Consider the following 17,141-nt stretch of genomic DNA (forward strand, 5'->3'; position numbering starts at 1 on the left):
GACGACAGTCTGATGCTAGAACTTGGCGCGACATGTTGATTAACATGTAGTATACGACGCTACAACAAACGAAACGGCAAATTAAATAAATATCAACAAACTCGTGCTAAAATGGCTAAAGCAAATCAATCCCAAGCTGCGACTGCGGCAAATACTGCTGCTGCTCCAACCGATGAGCCCAAGTTGAACTATTTTCAGAAGTTGTGGAAATATCGTCAATATCTGGTGATCGAACCGTTTTTCTTTCTCTATGCGGCCGCAACTTTTCTCAATACGATTGCATTGAAGAATTTTCCGCTTGAGAAAGCATGCCGCATCAATCTACACTTCAACGCTCCCACCTGCATCGCCATACTGGACAAGGGCGAATATGGTATTGACTGCGACCCCTTTGAGGCACAACTTCAAAATATAACCGTTCAGGGACCGACACCCGAAGAGCTGCTGGCAGATGTCATGTCACCAATTTTCAATTTTACCGTTTGCAAAGCGGAAAGTCAGACGCAGATTCTGATGGCCGACGTCAACGGCAAGCGAACACCCATCGGTAAATATTACGATTCAAATATTAAGTATACGCATGGTAAGAAGGGGAATTCCTTGGCATTGTACAGAATGCTAGCTAATTATAATTGTTGAGCGGTAATGAATACACAGAAACTGGAAAGAGTATTAACTTTTATGTCTGAGACTTACGACATATACATATATATTTTTATGATCAAGTCTCTGTAAATAATATTCGCCTTTGGCAACAAAATATTTTTCATGGCAAAATAAATTATTTTTCCAACGGGCAACAAAAGTGCACATTAAATAATTTGGAATTCGTGCAATTCATGTGTGAAACAATTGTTTTTGTAGTTGAACTTCAGTTGAGTATAAAAATAAATAACTAAATACCTAATTTTGCTGCCGTTATAAGCAAAGAATGAAACAGAAATTTCGATTTTTAAAAGCCACATTATGCGTACGCATATTTTATACCTATCAATCAATTAGCACGTGTATAAAATCATTGGCACAATTGCAGTTTGATCCCAACTTAAACTGGTAGCTCTAATTAAAATTATTAATTCCTTGTACAAATCACGCTTTGAAATAAAATTAAAATAAAAACATGCTTGAATATTGAATTCTAGTCTCTAACTTAACAATACATCTGGTGCAACCAGTTTCAAAGCTTCGCATTCCAATAATTCATCTTTCAGGTTTCTTAAAAATAAACTCCAAAGATCTAACGAATTATTTAACATTTTGGTTGGTCTTCGCTTAGACATGTGCTATATGTATAATATATGAGCAGACATTCTGCGAGTAAATTGATATATGTTCCTAATATATTTTACGAGAATTCGCCATTTAGAGATGCTGGAACATTTAATTGTTATGTGTGATTGTTTTTTCGCACGAAATTCTCCGAATTCCCCCAAGTAATCATAAGTATTTTTATATTGTCGATTAAATTGAAGCTAATGTGTGTTTAGTATAGAAGTCTTAAATCATCAACAAATATCGTTAGAGCCCAAAAACCGGTTCGTTATGTAGTTTTTCTCTTAACCTTTGGGCAAACCATTGCCAAGCCAACTAATTTGTGAGATAAAAACTTTTGAATGATTAGGCTTAATAGTAATAGTATTTTAAGCACAGTATTTGCTTGAATCGCCAATAAAATATTAATTGAGTATCATTGCATGAGCAAATGCAAAAGACACAATAGTATAATGAATATTCATTGTCATTGTCATTATCATTATTTCATTCTATCCGGTTCGGAGTTTTTTTCTTCTCTTTTTTTTTTGGGGGGTATTCCGAAGCGATCTCATTCTAAAATGAATTGTTTCACTTTCGTTTGATATAAAAGAAAAGACCACATATTATATTCGGTAATATTATATTTATAGCACAATTATTTTGGCATTTTGGCATTTTTATAGCTTCCATATTCCCACTGATCATTTTACTTTTCGCTGGAGGCTGGGCAGATAAATACAATAAGCGTAAGCCGGGAATGATATTGCCAATTGTAGGCGAGGGCCTTCACTATTGTTGTAAGTATCTTCAAAGCAACTTCTCAAGAATCCATTTACAAGCTCATTAATCTTACAGGTCAGCTCATATCGTCGATTTATTTTGACAGTATTCCCTTCGAGTTTGGCGCATATATGGAATCTATTGTGCCGGCACTCTTTGGAGGTTTTACCTTCTGTCTGATGTCTATTTATAGTTACATGACAATAACAGTGCCAGAAGAGGATCGAATCTTTCGCTTTGGCATCTTTGCTATGCTTGTAACAGCTTTGCCTTTCCTAAGTCTTCCCAGTGGAGCTATCTTAAATCTTTTGGGCTATACGAGTAAGTTAAATGCTTGATATCATGAATGAGTGTTTTCTAACTGAGTTAATTTTCTATAGATTCTTTTATACTGTGTGTGGTCTTCCAAGTTCTTGCCATAATCTACATTTTAATTTTTATAAAAGAGCCCAAGCCTCTGACCAAGTCGAAAGTAGAGCCAACTGCTGCTGCACCTAGTGCTCCTCAAACTCAAAGCCACGCGGCTGATAATATGGCCTATGAGACAACCACCTTGGATGAGGTACCTGTGAATAAGAATGTTAACTTTCAGTTGACTCCACAATTGGAGCCACCAAGAGTCGAACCTCCCCCTGTGCCCAAAAGACGCAATCTTTGCAAAGAACTCTTTGATCCCACGCTACTGAAACAACTCATCTATTTCCCCTTTGCGAAACGAGAGAATAATGATCGATTTATATTGCTGCTATTGATATTGGGATATTTCCTGACCACTGGACCAACAGCTGGAGAAGGCGAATACTTTTATCCATACAGTTTAAAGAAACTTGGGATGGAACGGTGAAGACAACAGTCTCTACGGTGCGGTTAACGGAGGATTAGCTCTTATTGGAACCTTCCTTGGCACTGCAGTCTTTAGTAAAATATTGAAGTTCTCGGATTCAATGATTGGCATGTGGTCTGCTTTGTTCACTGTCGCCTCTCGCTTCGTATTTGTAAGTACTATACATATTTTAATAATGTGATTTATTTAGAATTGAATTTCTTCCATTCTACAGGCATTTGCAACTAACTCCGGAGTGTATTATCTTGGCGCTGTGTTTGACATGTTTGCCACATTGCGTGTTATCCCCATTAAATCCATAGGATCTAGCATTATTGCTGGCGATGAACTGAGTGAGTTAATATAGGAGTATAAAATTGTATCACAGTTTATTTCAATTGATTTCCTTTTAGGCAAAATGTACTCGTTTTTCGGCATTTGTGAACCAATTGCAGGATTCATATTTCCGCCCATCTACAGTTCGCTGTACACTGCCACAATCGACACATTTCCGGGTGCCGTCTTTTTGTTTAGTGAAATCTTTTATGTACCCAATGTGCTGGTTTTCATGTAAGTTTAATTCTCAGTAAAAAAGATTTTAAGATGTTAACTTATTTTCGATTTTTTTGACAGTTGGTGCTACTTCTTAATGCGTCGCCGTGCAGCGAATGATAATGCCGTCGAATTGGCTCAAAAAAATGAACAAAATGGACAACAAAATTCCGGAACCGAGATTACTAGTCTGTAGTTTAAATATGAAATTTATTTTTAATAATATTGTACATCTTAAATCTACTTATTAAAGTTACAAGAAATGTATTGTTGTCTTTAATATTAGTAGACGATCTTCTCCTTAGGTTTCTGCATTAGAAGTCTTCTTTAGCTTAGATTTATGTCTCAATCTGCCTTTTTCTGACAATTTGTTAGTACTATGAATTAACAAAATATGAAGGCGTTTATCTAATTTCAATATTAGAAATATTAAACACTCAAGATTCCACAGACTTGCATTAATATTTGATAAAAGTTGTCTAAAAGTTTGTATGAGAAATTTAAAAAATCATAAAAGTAGAAAGCCGGTTTTTGGCAAACGATGTCTACCATTTTGACTGCATATTATAAAGTATTTGTTTTTAAAAATCAATTCTTTGTTATTATTTAGCTAATATCCAGACAACGATGACGATTTTAATAGAAATTTTAACTGGAAATTTTTGATTAGCGTGATATTTAATATGAAAAGAATTGAAAGATTAAAACAAGTATTATAATATTCAAGTTTTTAGTGCAAATGTAGCCTGAATGAAGTTAAAATACGAACAGAACTGCATAACTGAAAGTCAGTATGAATTTGGATCTTATCGCGATGTGTTGATTAACTTGCAGAATTCGTTGCAAACAATAGTGTAGTTAACAAAGTGAACTTGTGACAAAATGGCAGAGCCAAATAAATTTGGAGATGTGGCTTCTCCGCAGCAAGAGGAGCAAAAATTGAGCTATCTGCAAAAATTATGGCGATTTCGCCATTATCTAGTTGTTGAGCCGATTTTAGTTTTATATCTGTCAGTAGCCTATTGGAATTCAATTGCAATGAGGAACTTTCCGTTGGAGAAAGCGTGTCGCGTGAATCTACACTTTAACGTTCCAACCTGCATCGCGATACTCGACAAAGGCAACTACGGTATTGACTGCGACCCCTTTGAGGCACTACTTCAAAATGTAACTATTCAAGGGCCAACGCCTGAGGAGTTACTTGTGGATGTCGCTTCGCCGCTTTTCAATTTCACCGTTTGCAAAGCGGAAACTCAGGCACAAAAACTTGACGCTGATGTTAACGGAATACGTTCACCAATTGGTAACAAACATTTTTAGAAATTATGCATTTTATTGGATATATAATAAATTATAAATATTTCATCTCCCTTCAAGTCTAAGTTATACACTTAAAAATAAAAATATATTTTTTACAGGTGCTATATTTCCGTTGATTATATTGATATTTGCTGGCGGATGGGCGGACAAATTCAATAAACGTAAACCAGGAATGATAATTCCAATTGTGGGTGAAGTTCTTCAGAATATTTGTAAGTGTCTTGAAGACTCCTTGTCTCGTATTCACTTACAATGTCATCTTACAGGTCAGCTCATATCGGCGATATATTTTGATAGCATTCCCTTTGAGTTTGGAAGCTATGCAGAGGTTATTGTTCCGTCACTTTTCGGCAATACCACCTTATTTGTGATGTCAGCGTATAGTTATATGACCATATCAACTCCAGAGGAAGATCGAGTCTTTCGCTTTGGCATCTTTTCTATGGTTGTAACAGGATTGTCATTTGTAGGTCTCCTGAGTGGATCGCTTTTGACATTAATAGGCTATAGAAGTAAGTACACTGAAAAGAAAGACCACATTCTAAAATTAAGAACATTTGTCTTAATATAGGACCACCTTAGGGTCAAGTATTTCAAATTAAGAATATTAAACTGAAAATTGCCAAATAATAAAATACAGTAGTTATAAAAAAAGAATCCATAATTTAAAATATAATATTAATCTATTAATAAGATATGTGCTCTTAACAGTATATAATTTTTTCACTTTTCTAATTCATTCTTATATATGTATGAAATATTTTTGAAATCAAGATATGTTTTCTAGCTTCAAGATTTTCTTGTTCTTGATTCACTTTTTCGACGAAAATTCTCAGTACTAAGAACAATATCTTGATTTTATAACTTATTTTTGTATAGTATTAATATCTAAAATTTCATATGATATTTACGTTTCTCTTTTATTCCAGATTGCTTTATATTAAGTTTGGTCTCTCAAATTCTTGCCATACTCTACATTGTCTTCTTTATAAAGGAGCCTAAGCCACTGACCAAGGCGAAAGTAGAGCCAACTGCGACAGCTCCTCATACACAAAATCAGGCAGTTGACAATTTGGCCTATGAGACAACTAACTTGGATGAGGTGCCCGTGAATAAAAGCTTTCAGTTGAATCCACAATTGGCGCCACCAAGAGTCGAACGTCCCCCCAGTGCCCAAAAGACGTAATCTGTGCAAAGAACTCTTTGATGCCACGCTACTGAAACAACTCATCTATTTCCCCTTTGCGAAACGAGAGAACAACGATAGATTTATATTATTGATGTTGATTTTGGCTTATTTCTTCACTGTTATAGCTCCTGTAAGTGAAGATAGTTACCAATATCTTTTTGCTTTAAAAAAAGTTAGGATGGAATGGCGAAGACTACAGCGTCTATGTATCCGTTGGTGGAGGACTAGCTGTTCTTGGAACCTTTATTGGCACAACAATCTTCAGTAAAATATTGAAAATCTCGGACTCCATAATTGGCATGTGGTCTTCTATCTTTGTCACTGCGTCTCACTTCGTATTTGTAAGTACCCATAATGTTATTTATTATGAATATAAACTTCTTCATCTTTTTCTATAGGCTTTTTCAATTAATTCCTGGATGTTTTATCTTGGCAATGTGTTTGATATGTTTGCTTCGTTACGAGTTATTCCCATTAAATCAATTGGATCCACTATAGTTGCTGACGATGAGCTAAGTGAGTTAATGTAAATACACAACGTTTAAGAGTTTATTATAATCGATTTATTTTTGTTTAGGCAAAATGTTCTCATTCTTTGGCATTTGTGAACCAATTGCAGGATTCATATTTGCGCCCATCTACAGCTTGATTTACACGTCAACCATCGATTCTTTTCCGGGTACCTTTTTTTTGTTCAGCAATATCTTTATTGCTCCCAACATACTTGTTTTTATGTAAATTGAAATCAAACCATAACAAGACTGTAGCTAATCTATTAACAACTTACAGTGTCATCTACGTTGCAATGCGTCGTCGCCCAGTGAAAGATACTTCGATGGAGTTGGCTCAGAAGAACGGACAAGAAAATTCCGGACTCGAGATAACACATATGTGATTCCTAAAATCTTATAAACATATTTTTCAAGAATGTCTAAGTTTAGATTTGCGTCTATATATAAATACAGAAATACATAAGACAGTTGATAGATTGTTAATTTTGTGTTCGACAAGTTAATGCCGCTTAAGGTGCTGGGCAGAAGAAATCACGAAATTCCCAACGCCCATAAATGGCAAGACAAGTTTGATGACTTGAAGAGTGCAAAGATATACTGCTAATTGAACATCTTCAGAATGAAAGTAAGCATACTCGACTCGCTTTTACCCTGTATGAAATGGCACAATATAAATTATGATCTTTTAAACTAGACGATGCAGTAATCATAACATTTTTTTAGTACGAACTTTAATTATTTAGTTAGTGAATTCAAATTTATATTATTTGATTACAAATGTACTTTAAATCAATTCAACATTGTTTAAATATCTTACAAAATCCATAAAATTATTAACTTTGTGCTGGAAATAAACTCATAAATTTTTTTTTTCGCAGAACCGCAATTTTAAAATTGAGTGTTTTGACGGCACGTTTTAATTAGCATAAAAATTGCGTTAGGAATGAGTTTGTTTCTAATATAAATTATGCAAATAGTTTCGGAAAGAAATTGAATGAGGCTGAATTTAATAAAAAATTGTCTATAACAGATATATGATTCATTCTGCTTGTTATTCGTGTATTTAAGCTGGTTAATCGATTATGACTCTAACCAGAAATTTAGACTCTTACACTTCTACCCTTCTTCTAAGTAACAACTCTTTAAAGGGTATAAAAATCAGAAACCCTTTTATTTAAACCCTTGTGCTGAACGAATACTCGACGTCTGAGAAAAGTGTTTTCTATGCTTGCGCAGTGGCAATTTTCCAATCAACAAATGCATTCAATTTGATCAGCCAGGCGGGAGTGGTGGGCGTGGCAGGCGTGGGTGGCGCGTGGGACTTAAATGCCACCTTTGGCCAACACATGAAAACAATTGGCAACTAATAATCTCAGTTAATCTGCATCTGTGTGCGCGTGTGTGTGTACCTCGAAGGCAACTTGTTGGAGCAGAAGGAGGAGCAGCACTTGTTTCGTTTATGGCCGTGAGATTTTAACGAAATTGCTCTTTGGTTTTTGCAGCCTTGTGATATAAAAGGATGTCGATGGGACCATTAAAGGCTCAGAAGCGGTTTCGACCTGGTAGCGAGTAGTTTGCCCAGAGTTATTTCAGTGTCTAGGCAAGTGCCGTCGTCTGTCTAGGCGACTTTATAATAAAACAAGTTTTGTTGGCGACTCTCTTCTTACAGTTCTCAAAATGTTGCGTCTCTTGATGTTGCCCCTCTTCCTGTTCACTCTGTCGATGGCTTGCATGGGGCAGACATTTCAATATTCTCGCGGCTGGACCAATGGTAAACGTGCACCGCCTGCAACAGTTGTAGGCAATGGCCATAATCTCGGCCTATTGGATCTCTATGATATTCCAGACGCACCCACTGATCGTCGATTGGAACGGTAAATGAAGCTCAAGAAAATTCATTATAATTATAGCCAGTTTAATTTTTCTGTCGCCACAGTTGTCTTGGACATCTGCAGCACTTTGTGGGCAACAATCTGTTGCATCGTTCGTTTGCCAATGGATTGGCCTATGATGCCAACAGACCCGACTTGGGATGCCCCAGTTCGCAGTGGCAACATTCGCACTAGAGCTAATGTCAATGCCAATGGCAATAATAATGATAACAACTTGTATGGCAACTCCAATCATCATCAATCAAGTGAACTCTATGACGCTCTCAATGCGGCTGTGGCAGCATCTTCTTCTGCTGGGGATTCTGTGGAACCTGGTGATTATGGCAAGCATTAGAGGCGTTCAAATTGGAAATTGGTTAAAGAAATTATAGTTGTTATTAGCAAGAAATGCTACAAAAAAAACTAAAAAAAAAAAAAAAATGTAAATGAAAATTTTAAGTGAAATATATTCTGGCTACTATTACAAGTGATAGAACATAACTTTACAATAATAAAGCTTGAAATTTTATAGTTCAATTAAATGTATACAAATTGTAGTTTTAGCATTCACACTTACTTTGGAATTTCAATCACATTTTTCATACAGCTTAAATCAACCCTTGAGGTCAATTGGCAATCAGCAAATGCATTCCGCTTTAAGAGCATGCTCAAATGTGGGGCGGGGTTTGTGTACCATTGACAATTGACGATTGCTCAGCTAGCTTGCGCATTAGGAAGATAGTAAAATTCATGGGCATCCGCAAGTTATTTTTGTCTTGACTTAATTAAAATGTTCTGAGCTTAGTGTGGCTTAAATATAGTTACCAAAGTCATTAAAAACATTTACATTCCTTTATGCCTATTACGCCAAGCGGTTGAGCCATAAAAATACGTGAAGGCAAAGTAGCGGTTGGTTGCTGCATGCGTTAGAGCGGTTTAAGGCTGTGCTGTATAGCAAGTGGCGCCATCTGTAGTAAAAGTACGAACTAACCAATGTAACCGCTTAATGTGGCTGCGCTGCTTTCTGAAACGGTTAAGCACTGTAACCGTTTTATTTTTATAGGTGGTATTTAAATTGTATTTATATTAAATTTTAAAATGAAAAAAAAAAAAGAATTTTGTTAAAAATTTAAATATAAATATTTGAAGAGAATGAATACATTTTCTTTAATGGTTAATCTTGTTCTTTTAATAAATATATTGCAAAGTTCACATTAAAATTATAAGATACATAAATATAATAACTTTAATTCATGTCACAATATTATCAATGATAAATATTAAATAGAAAATTAAGTTCAATTCGTAATACATATTATTTCACTTTATAAAGTGAAATGTGCTTCAATCTAATGATTGCAAGCTCCAAAATTTGACAGCTTGTAAATTGTAGGCGATAGTATCCATATAAACAGTAATAAATATGATATTTACAGTTTACGAGCGAATCCAAATCCACATCATCAATCAACTAAGCTTTTTTGGAACAACTGAGCGGGGATAATGCCTAACGATTATGAGAAAAGCATTAAATCGAAACGGGTTGTAAAATCGATAAGCTACAAATGTTTATAAATTATTCATTGAGATATTCTCTACAAATTTCTATTAATAAACCAGTGCGTAATAGTAGGCGTAAGTGAGTATGTGGCTATATATTTAGGCCAAATATGCAGATGTGAGTGAGAATGCTGAACGTTGTGTCTGTGTTTTCATTCAATATTCATGCAATAAAAGCCTGAATTAAATTATTCTATGGATATTTTGGCTGATATAATTGCGCATTTATGACAAACGTTACGTTGTTAGATGCGAAAACGTTGTAGGCACGTTTTTGTGGCCGCTTGACGGCACAATTTTCCTTGTTCTCTGTTCTGCATCCTGAGCATCCCGTTGATGAAGAACAGTAACCATTTAATTTGTGATTCGGGGATGAAGACAACGGCGACGACGACGACGATGGCAATAACAATAGTAAATGGAAGTGGAAATGGAAAAAAATAAAGGAAAACTGACGAGCAGCTCTCAGCATCTCAGCAGTTAATTACTTTAAGTGGTTAGAGCAATAGTGTGTGACTGTGTGTGTGTTGGTCGCTTCTGGAGCGGTTCTTGAGGCACCTGTTCAAGTTAGAGAGCATGGACATAGCATGATATAGCTGCGGACTGACAAATATGAAATCAAACGGGCTGCCATAAAGCTGAGCCAGCTCATCATTCACGCAATCCCTTTCATAAAAAGATATATGACACAAGGCACAAAAATACAAAGAGAGCTGGAAAAACGCAGTTTTCAAATTGAATTCCCTAACAAGCTAATCGATCCTCGGGGAGGAGGAAGCATGACCAAAAGCAGAACGCAGAACACAGAACACTGTGCACACACACTTCGCACGCACCGCCCCGGGTGCTTGGGGAATATGAATTTATATCTTTTAATCTGCAACAGCATCGCCGGGGCAGAGGCAATTGCCAATGCTGGCTGGCATTGCTGGTAAAAATAAAAGTGAAATTAAGGACGCAGGACATATTTCAACAATGCAATGCCCGGCTACACTCTGCGCTCTTTATTGTCAATGTCAAGTGGGCCTTCGGGGGTGTCAAATGGAATGGCATTCTCTCGGGATGAGAGGCAGAGTTCAGCGGAGCAGCCTGCCCAGTGTAATTGCATTAAAATGCAATTCGAAGTGCGTCGTTTGAGTTCAGCATTTTCCCAGGCTGAAGCATCCACGTTGTTGACTGACTGCCATTCAATGTATTGGACTCTAGGCATCCTTCGTAGGCGCCACGCATGGCCATAAATTGTATTGAAAGCTGCTTTCAACGCCTTTTCATGTCGCCACGATTGCCTACAAGTGACCAGCTGTCGTTGGGCACATGTTGTTGGCGCTGACATTGCAAATTAAATTGGTTACCGCACCTGCGAATGATGGCTCAAAAGTGCCTTATGAATAAATAAAAGCACATTCAACTTATTGGGTCAGAAAGCTTCTTAAAATATGTATCTTAAGAAATGTTTAAACCAAAAGTAAAGCTTACAACAACTTTTTTTTTTTATTTTTTTTTTAATTTCTATGTAAGGTATTTTTTAATCTTAATGTTTTTAAATTTGATAATTCAATTTTGCATTTAGCTTTAACAACTTTCCCAGGACATTTATTAGTATCAATTTATAGCCTCTGCTCTTTGTTGATTCTGACGAATGATAAGCATCAAAATATGTGTTATAAAAAAATTGTAAACCTAAACTGAAGCGAACAAAAATTTATTTAAATTATGTTGTAATTTCTTAGCAATATCTTTAATTGTTTAGCTTGACAACCTTCCCAATTTTCAAGCTTCAAAGCATGTTAAGATTTTGAAATCAAAATAGAGCACACAAATATTTGTATAAAACTTGCAGTAGTGAAGCCTTTGTTCATGCAAATTACATGCTTACCGATAGTTTCGAGATATTTGTCTTTGAAGATAATCAAACAAAAGCAGCCTAAATTTTGCAATTATTTGATTATAAACTTCTCTACTCCCTAGGTAATACCTTCCTAATCATTGTTGCGCTTTTTGATTGATTAAATGTGATAGTTTTGTATTATAATTAGCTTGGAATTGCAATGCCTACAAGTTTCCCATGATATTTATCTGTATCTATTTGTAGCATCTGTTCTGTGTTTGATTCTGAGGGCTTACAATTATCAGCAACGAGTATGTGAAAATCTCAACACTTGCTGCTATTGCGACAGGCTAACATCAAACATTTAACAACTCGATATCCTCCCTTTCGCAAAACCAAGTGCGAGGAGAGACAAGCGGATAACAATTATATTAAACAGCAAGCAAAACAACATTGACACTGGATTTGTAACAGGATACGCGTGTAACCACGAAATGGCAAGTCAGGAAAGGCAGAGGCTGGAGTGGAAACAGTAACAACAATAATGCGCAAAACACCCTTTCAATTAAATATTTGAAAACAACATTCGGCAATTACACAATTGACACCAGCTGGAGGGGTGGCAAGCCGCCACCACCACCACCCTGCAACCGCGTTTCCATCCTGTCGTCCTTTCGTCCCTCAGTGTATGCCGTGAGCAACTTCATCAATTTTGAGGGCATGACTTGAAGGCACGCGCGTCAATTCTCGCTGCAATGCAGACTCACAGGCCGCAGGGATTTGAATAGCCTGCAAGTCGCAGAGGGGGGAGAGGACGAGGACTAAGGACAGTGGCAGTGGCAGGTTCATAAACAACATCAACAAGGACAAGTTTGGGCTCGTTAAACATTAGTCAACATGAACATGACATCGCTTCTAGCCTACTCTCTCTCTCTCAGTTTCTCAGTCTTTCAGTCTCTCCCACTCTTCAGGCAAGTATTAAGCCCGTTTTCACGTTCGGTTTTGAAATGTCGTAAGTCGTGGCCTTTTTTATTGTTGGCCCATTCGTTTGTCGTTTATTTTTACAGCCAGCCATTTATTTGGCCAAAGCAAACAGGACACAAAATCTGCGGGACGTTGTACGTATTTTAATATGCATTTGTGAAAAATTTGGCAACCAATGAAATTGCCAAAGCTGGGGAGAATCAACGGTGAGTGAGCTGCAGATTGGGGAAGGAGCAGAGAGAGGGAGGTATATCTAAATGAGTTTCTTTTCATTTCAATTTCCGTGTTGTTTTTTTCCTGCCCCATGCAAAGCATGAAATTCACGTATTTTTGACCATTTTGGGCCTTGGCAGCCTGCATTATTTATGGGCCAGCAACGAATTTTGACTTGGCTCGAATTGGCCAAAGAAAAATTACGCAAAAATCAAAATTTGCCCAGAAGGCCACTTACACATCCAAAGCAAAGAAAAGCAAAGAAAAGCAAAGCCAAGCAGAGCCAGCGTCGGACGTCCAGACAAAGGTCAAAATAACTAACAGGGAAAAAGGTCAATTTTGTTGTTACAAATAAAAAATGCAAAATGCTGCGCGTCCATGAAATGGACAACTGGGAATGGGCAGACAATCACAGAGAGAATGAATGTAGAATGTAGTTGTATAAGCCAAGAAAGTTGTGAAGAAGGTAAAGTACAAATGAAATGAAAGTCTTGACTTTTGTAAGTGGAAATCTTGCTCAATTTGCCAGCTTAATTTTAATATTTCAACAGACGGCGCCTAAAGAGACATTGGAGATTTCGCAGTGAATAAATGTTTTCTCTCAACTCAATTGCCAGTTGCTTGATTAGCAATTCACTCCCATTGATTCTTTCTAATTTCTTCGTGTCACATTGATTTAGCTGAAGGAAAAGTTGACTAAGCAGCGAGACAATTTTCACGCCATAACTCTAATGGAATTCAACATAAATTTTCCAGGCACTTCAATAATTGATCAGTGTCGTTTTTTGTGGATTTTTATTTGGAAGCAGTCACGGTAATAAAATTGAAATGTTCTACTGTATTTTTTCCGGCTTTGACAGGTCGAAACGAACCTCGTCAAAAGTCAGGCGAGCAGTTGTTGTTTTATTTACAGCCTTTTATTGGCTGGTTATAAATTTGTGTGTTTTGGCAATAAATACCGAAATGCCTCACGTATCGTCAATGTGGCCCAATTGCCGTTAGCTGTTGACATTTGTGGCCAGGTTCAAAAAAAGTGGGGGACGAAACTGCAAAGTGAAAACATCCCCTCCGATACTGAGGGCTGACCATTCGATGCCGATTGAGTTATATGTCTATCTGTCTGTCTGTCTGGTACTTGGTGTGAGGTCCGAAGGTCTGGCACTTTACACTCTCCACTTTCGACTTGCCGCATGCTACATTCTACATTCCACTTTGCCACTTTACACTTTTTATGTTGCTGATGTGATTTTGCACTCAATTGAAAACAACTTGATTAAATTTTCATGTCAAATTGCAGTGGGTAGTGTGAAACACGAACTTCTACTCTCCATTACAGGTCATTTGACTAGTCGCTTTATTTCTGAACTACGCGCAGAGCGCTTTCTTTTATTATGAAGACCGCAGATAAATGCAGAGCATAGAATGAATTGAATTAAATGATTATAAGAAATCAATTTTGATTGTCAAAAGTCCTAATTAACTTTGGTAAAGTTGTGTTTGAAATATAATATATTAATCTAATTTCTATTGTATCATACAAATTAAACAAATAATTGAACCTGCTTTCAATATCTTATTATTATATATTATATCTCTTAGATACGCGCGTGTATCTTGAACCTTTCCGAATCATTTAGTCAGCCAATTTATTGTCAACAAAAACAAACAAACACTTGTGTGTGCTTTTTTTTAATCGTGTTTATCATTAGTTATTAGCATATTCTTTGCTCAGCGCACAAAAAAAAAAAACGTAACATAGGAACCTGAATAAACAAAGGCAAAAGCAAAGGTAATCAAAAGGTAAGCACATGAAACTAATGACAAGTCCAAATGATTAATTTACAGAACAAATACGAGTATCAACGTCCAACGGTGTCGTTAGGTCATTAGAAGTGCTGTTAGTTGTCGTCGCAACGGATCCAAATTGTCGCCGTTCCGTTCGACAATAATGGCTGTCGATGCCATAGAGGGGATGTTCATACGAACTACATACTTATGGGGTTCTATATTTTGTAGGTACTGCACTCCATTTACTCCATTTTAAACTCATTTAGACTCGCTTTTGTGTACAAATTTTAATAGAACCACACAAAACTAGCAGTATTTTGTACTCGTGTAAAGTAAACACACATGCGCTAATGACAGTTTGTTTGCCAACAGTATTATCAAATTTTCTATACCCTGTAGTTGTTCAGATAGTTGCATGCTAGACACTAACGTTCGCTTCAACAATGATACGAATAAAACTGAAATTTTAATGATAAATAAGTTAAGGACTAACTTCATTATTTTTTACAAGAATTTAAAGATATAATTTGTAGAAGAATTTAGTTTAATATATAATTCTTACATACTACATATACATATATAATATTTTATATCGATATGGTTTTAAATAAATTATAATTTATAATAATAATAATATTTGCTTTGTTGGACTCATGTTTATTTATAAATAAATGTATATTTTAATAAGAACAATAAGTTATTCTTTAATTTGTATTAAATATCATCAGAATTACATCTTATGGGAACGTGTTATAATAAGCTCCTTATGAAAAATCCTATTATTAAAAAGTAACATAGAAATGTCATAAATAAAATTAAAATTGAAAATTTAACGACTAACTTCATTATTGTCGATAGTTTTCACGTATTATATATACATATATATATTTTAAATTGGGTTTTTGAAAATGTCAGAAAATGATTTGCGTTGTTTTAAGTTGAATAAACTCCTCGTCATTTGTTAAAAAGAGTATCTAAACGTCGAGCTGGCCAAACTTTTACTAACTTTAGTTTTTACGTTAAAAATGGTTTCCTTTATGACATTTTTTATGACTGTCCTCCACATGGTTGAAAGGCCGCCGAATGACGACCATAATTAGACGCTAGACGTGCCACAGCCGGCCATATCAAATGCAGCCAGAACACAAAAGCAATGAGAGTTGCAACAAATACGAATACAGCGAATAGCGACTCATATTTAATTTAAATGTCTACATGATGGCCGCTAATTATTTGCTGTCACTGTGCTCTGCTCATAGTGACTGCCATTGTGATTGCCATTGTGACTGCCTGCAAAAAAAAAAAAAAAAAACTGTCCAACTTGACTGAAAAGCTGTCGGCGATTCCCCAAGCTTTTGTTGATTCTTTTCCATGTTTTGCTCCATTCATACTTTTCTCATTGTATTTTGTGATGCTAACATGAAAATTGTAACATGAAAATATGACTTTGAAAAGGCTAAAAAACTAATTTGAAAATGGTTTTTGCTTTGTTGCTGCCGTTTTTGTTTCACTGCTATATGAACATAATGTGGCTCCCAGTTTTGGCTTGACTTTGGTCGGACTTAAATCCCTTTCAATCTTGCCATAATCCAAATTGACGTGGCAGCCGGACTTCAGGAGGCTTCACACGAAATCCTGCCACCTCGACGTCGCCAGTGCAGAGAGTCTGCACTCAGTTGGCATCGCCTCCTTCTGCTGTCCACTGTCCACTGTCTACTGTCTGCTGCTTGCTGCTGTTGCTGTCTTGTTGACCAACCGCATTGCTGTTCATTTGTATTTTTCATATCCAGTCACTACAACTCTGACACTTGGAACTCGAGACTGGACAGAGGCGAGAGCAACCACCCTCTTCTGGTCACTTTCAATTTGGCTTTTCTTTTTGCTGAATTTCGGCCAAAAACTTTTGTTACTCTTTCGAGGGTTCGATAGACTACTCGTAGATAGCTGCAGAACAAGGGAGAGAGAGAGTGTGAGAGACCTGTGCTGGCTGTCATTTCACTAAGTGGACACAAATAGATTGTTGCCCCCAAAATCCAAGTGCCTGTCCGCAACTTCTCTCAATAATCAATCAAACCTGCTGCCCAGGCGATGCGATGCGAAGCCAAGCAAAGATCCAGTCTCGCAACCAATTAGAACGACATGCGCACATTTGAAGCTCCACATGCAATATGTGCGGGACACAAAGTAACCGAATTGCCAAACATCCTCATTACATACAAAATATGATAGGTTATATTCTCTCTGCCGCTGGCCACAAAGAAATAAACCAAAAAATTGTCCAATTAAACGCAATTTATATGAATTTCCAAGTAGTCAAGCACAGGATCTCAACAGCAACAACAACAGCAATTCCCGGACAGAAGCTTTGAAGATGATGAGATGAGGCAGGGGCGGCGGCCAATGCCAAATTAAAAAGGTGTCTCTGTGGAAGTTGCAATCAAGAATAAAGAGCATTTGATCGCCGACT

At 36.5% G+C, this 17,141-nt stretch overlaps 4 protein-coding genes across 5 annotated transcripts; all 4 read left to right on the plus strand.

The window, feature by feature from the left end:
• The first annotated feature begins 99 nt into the window (after positions 1-99).
• Positions 100-3,673, plus strand: LOC133837615 (lysosomal proton-coupled steroid conjugate and bile acid symporter SLC46A3). The gene is given in 8 exon segments (XM_062268440.1): positions 100-547; positions 1,938-2,051; positions 2,110-2,355; positions 2,415-2,860; positions 2,862-3,029; positions 3,093-3,210; positions 3,271-3,427; positions 3,491-3,673. Coding segments are annotated over 8 exon segments (1,800 nt in total). The 5' UTR covers positions 100-111; the 3' UTR covers positions 3,606-3,673.
• Positions 3,674-4,196: 523 nt separating this feature from the next.
• On the plus strand, positions 4,197-6,000 carry LOC133838968 (uncharacterized). Its single transcript, XM_062270245.1, has 4 exons — positions 4,197-4,712; positions 4,828-4,941; positions 4,996-5,241; positions 5,659-6,000. Exons 1-4 carry the CDS (start codon positions 4,292-4,294, stop codon positions 5,913-5,915), a joined length of 1,038 nt encoding a protein of 345 aa, XP_062126229.1. The 5' UTR covers positions 4,197-4,291; the 3' UTR covers positions 5,916-6,000.
• Positions 5,998-7,125, plus strand: LOC133838970 (uncharacterized). The gene is made up of 4 exons (XM_062270246.1): positions 5,998-6,259; positions 6,317-6,434; positions 6,496-6,652; positions 6,708-7,125. Exons 1-4 carry the CDS (start codon positions 6,218-6,220, stop codon positions 6,811-6,813), a joined length of 423 nt encoding a protein of 140 aa, XP_062126230.1. The 5' UTR covers positions 5,998-6,217; the 3' UTR covers positions 6,814-7,125.
• A 625-nt stretch (positions 7,126-7,750) lies between these two features.
• Positions 7,751-8,959, plus strand: LOC133838928 (pro-corazonin). Of its 2 annotated transcripts, XM_062270185.1 has the most exons (3): positions 7,751-8,030; positions 8,100-8,304; positions 8,367-8,632. In XM_062270185.1, exons 2-3 carry the CDS (start codon positions 8,108-8,110, stop codon positions 8,494-8,496), a joined length of 327 nt encoding a protein of 108 aa, XP_062126169.1. In that variant the 5' UTR covers positions 7,751-8,030; positions 8,100-8,107; the 3' UTR covers positions 8,497-8,632. The 2 variants fall into 2 exon arrangements, with proteins under 2 accessions (XP_062126169.1, XP_062126168.1); XM_062270184.1 differs by lacking the exon at positions 7,751-8,030 and having other exon boundaries at positions 8,106-8,304; positions 8,367-8,959.
• Positions 8,960-17,141: the final 8,182 nt, after the last annotated feature.

The sequence above is a fragment of the Drosophila sulfurigaster genome, chromosome 2R, assembly GCF_023558435.1.
Source record: "Drosophila sulfurigaster albostrigata strain 15112-1811.04 chromosome 2R, ASM2355843v2, whole genome shotgun sequence".
Classification (NCBI taxonomy): Eukaryota; Metazoa; Arthropoda; class Insecta; order Diptera; family Drosophilidae; genus Drosophila; species Drosophila sulfurigaster.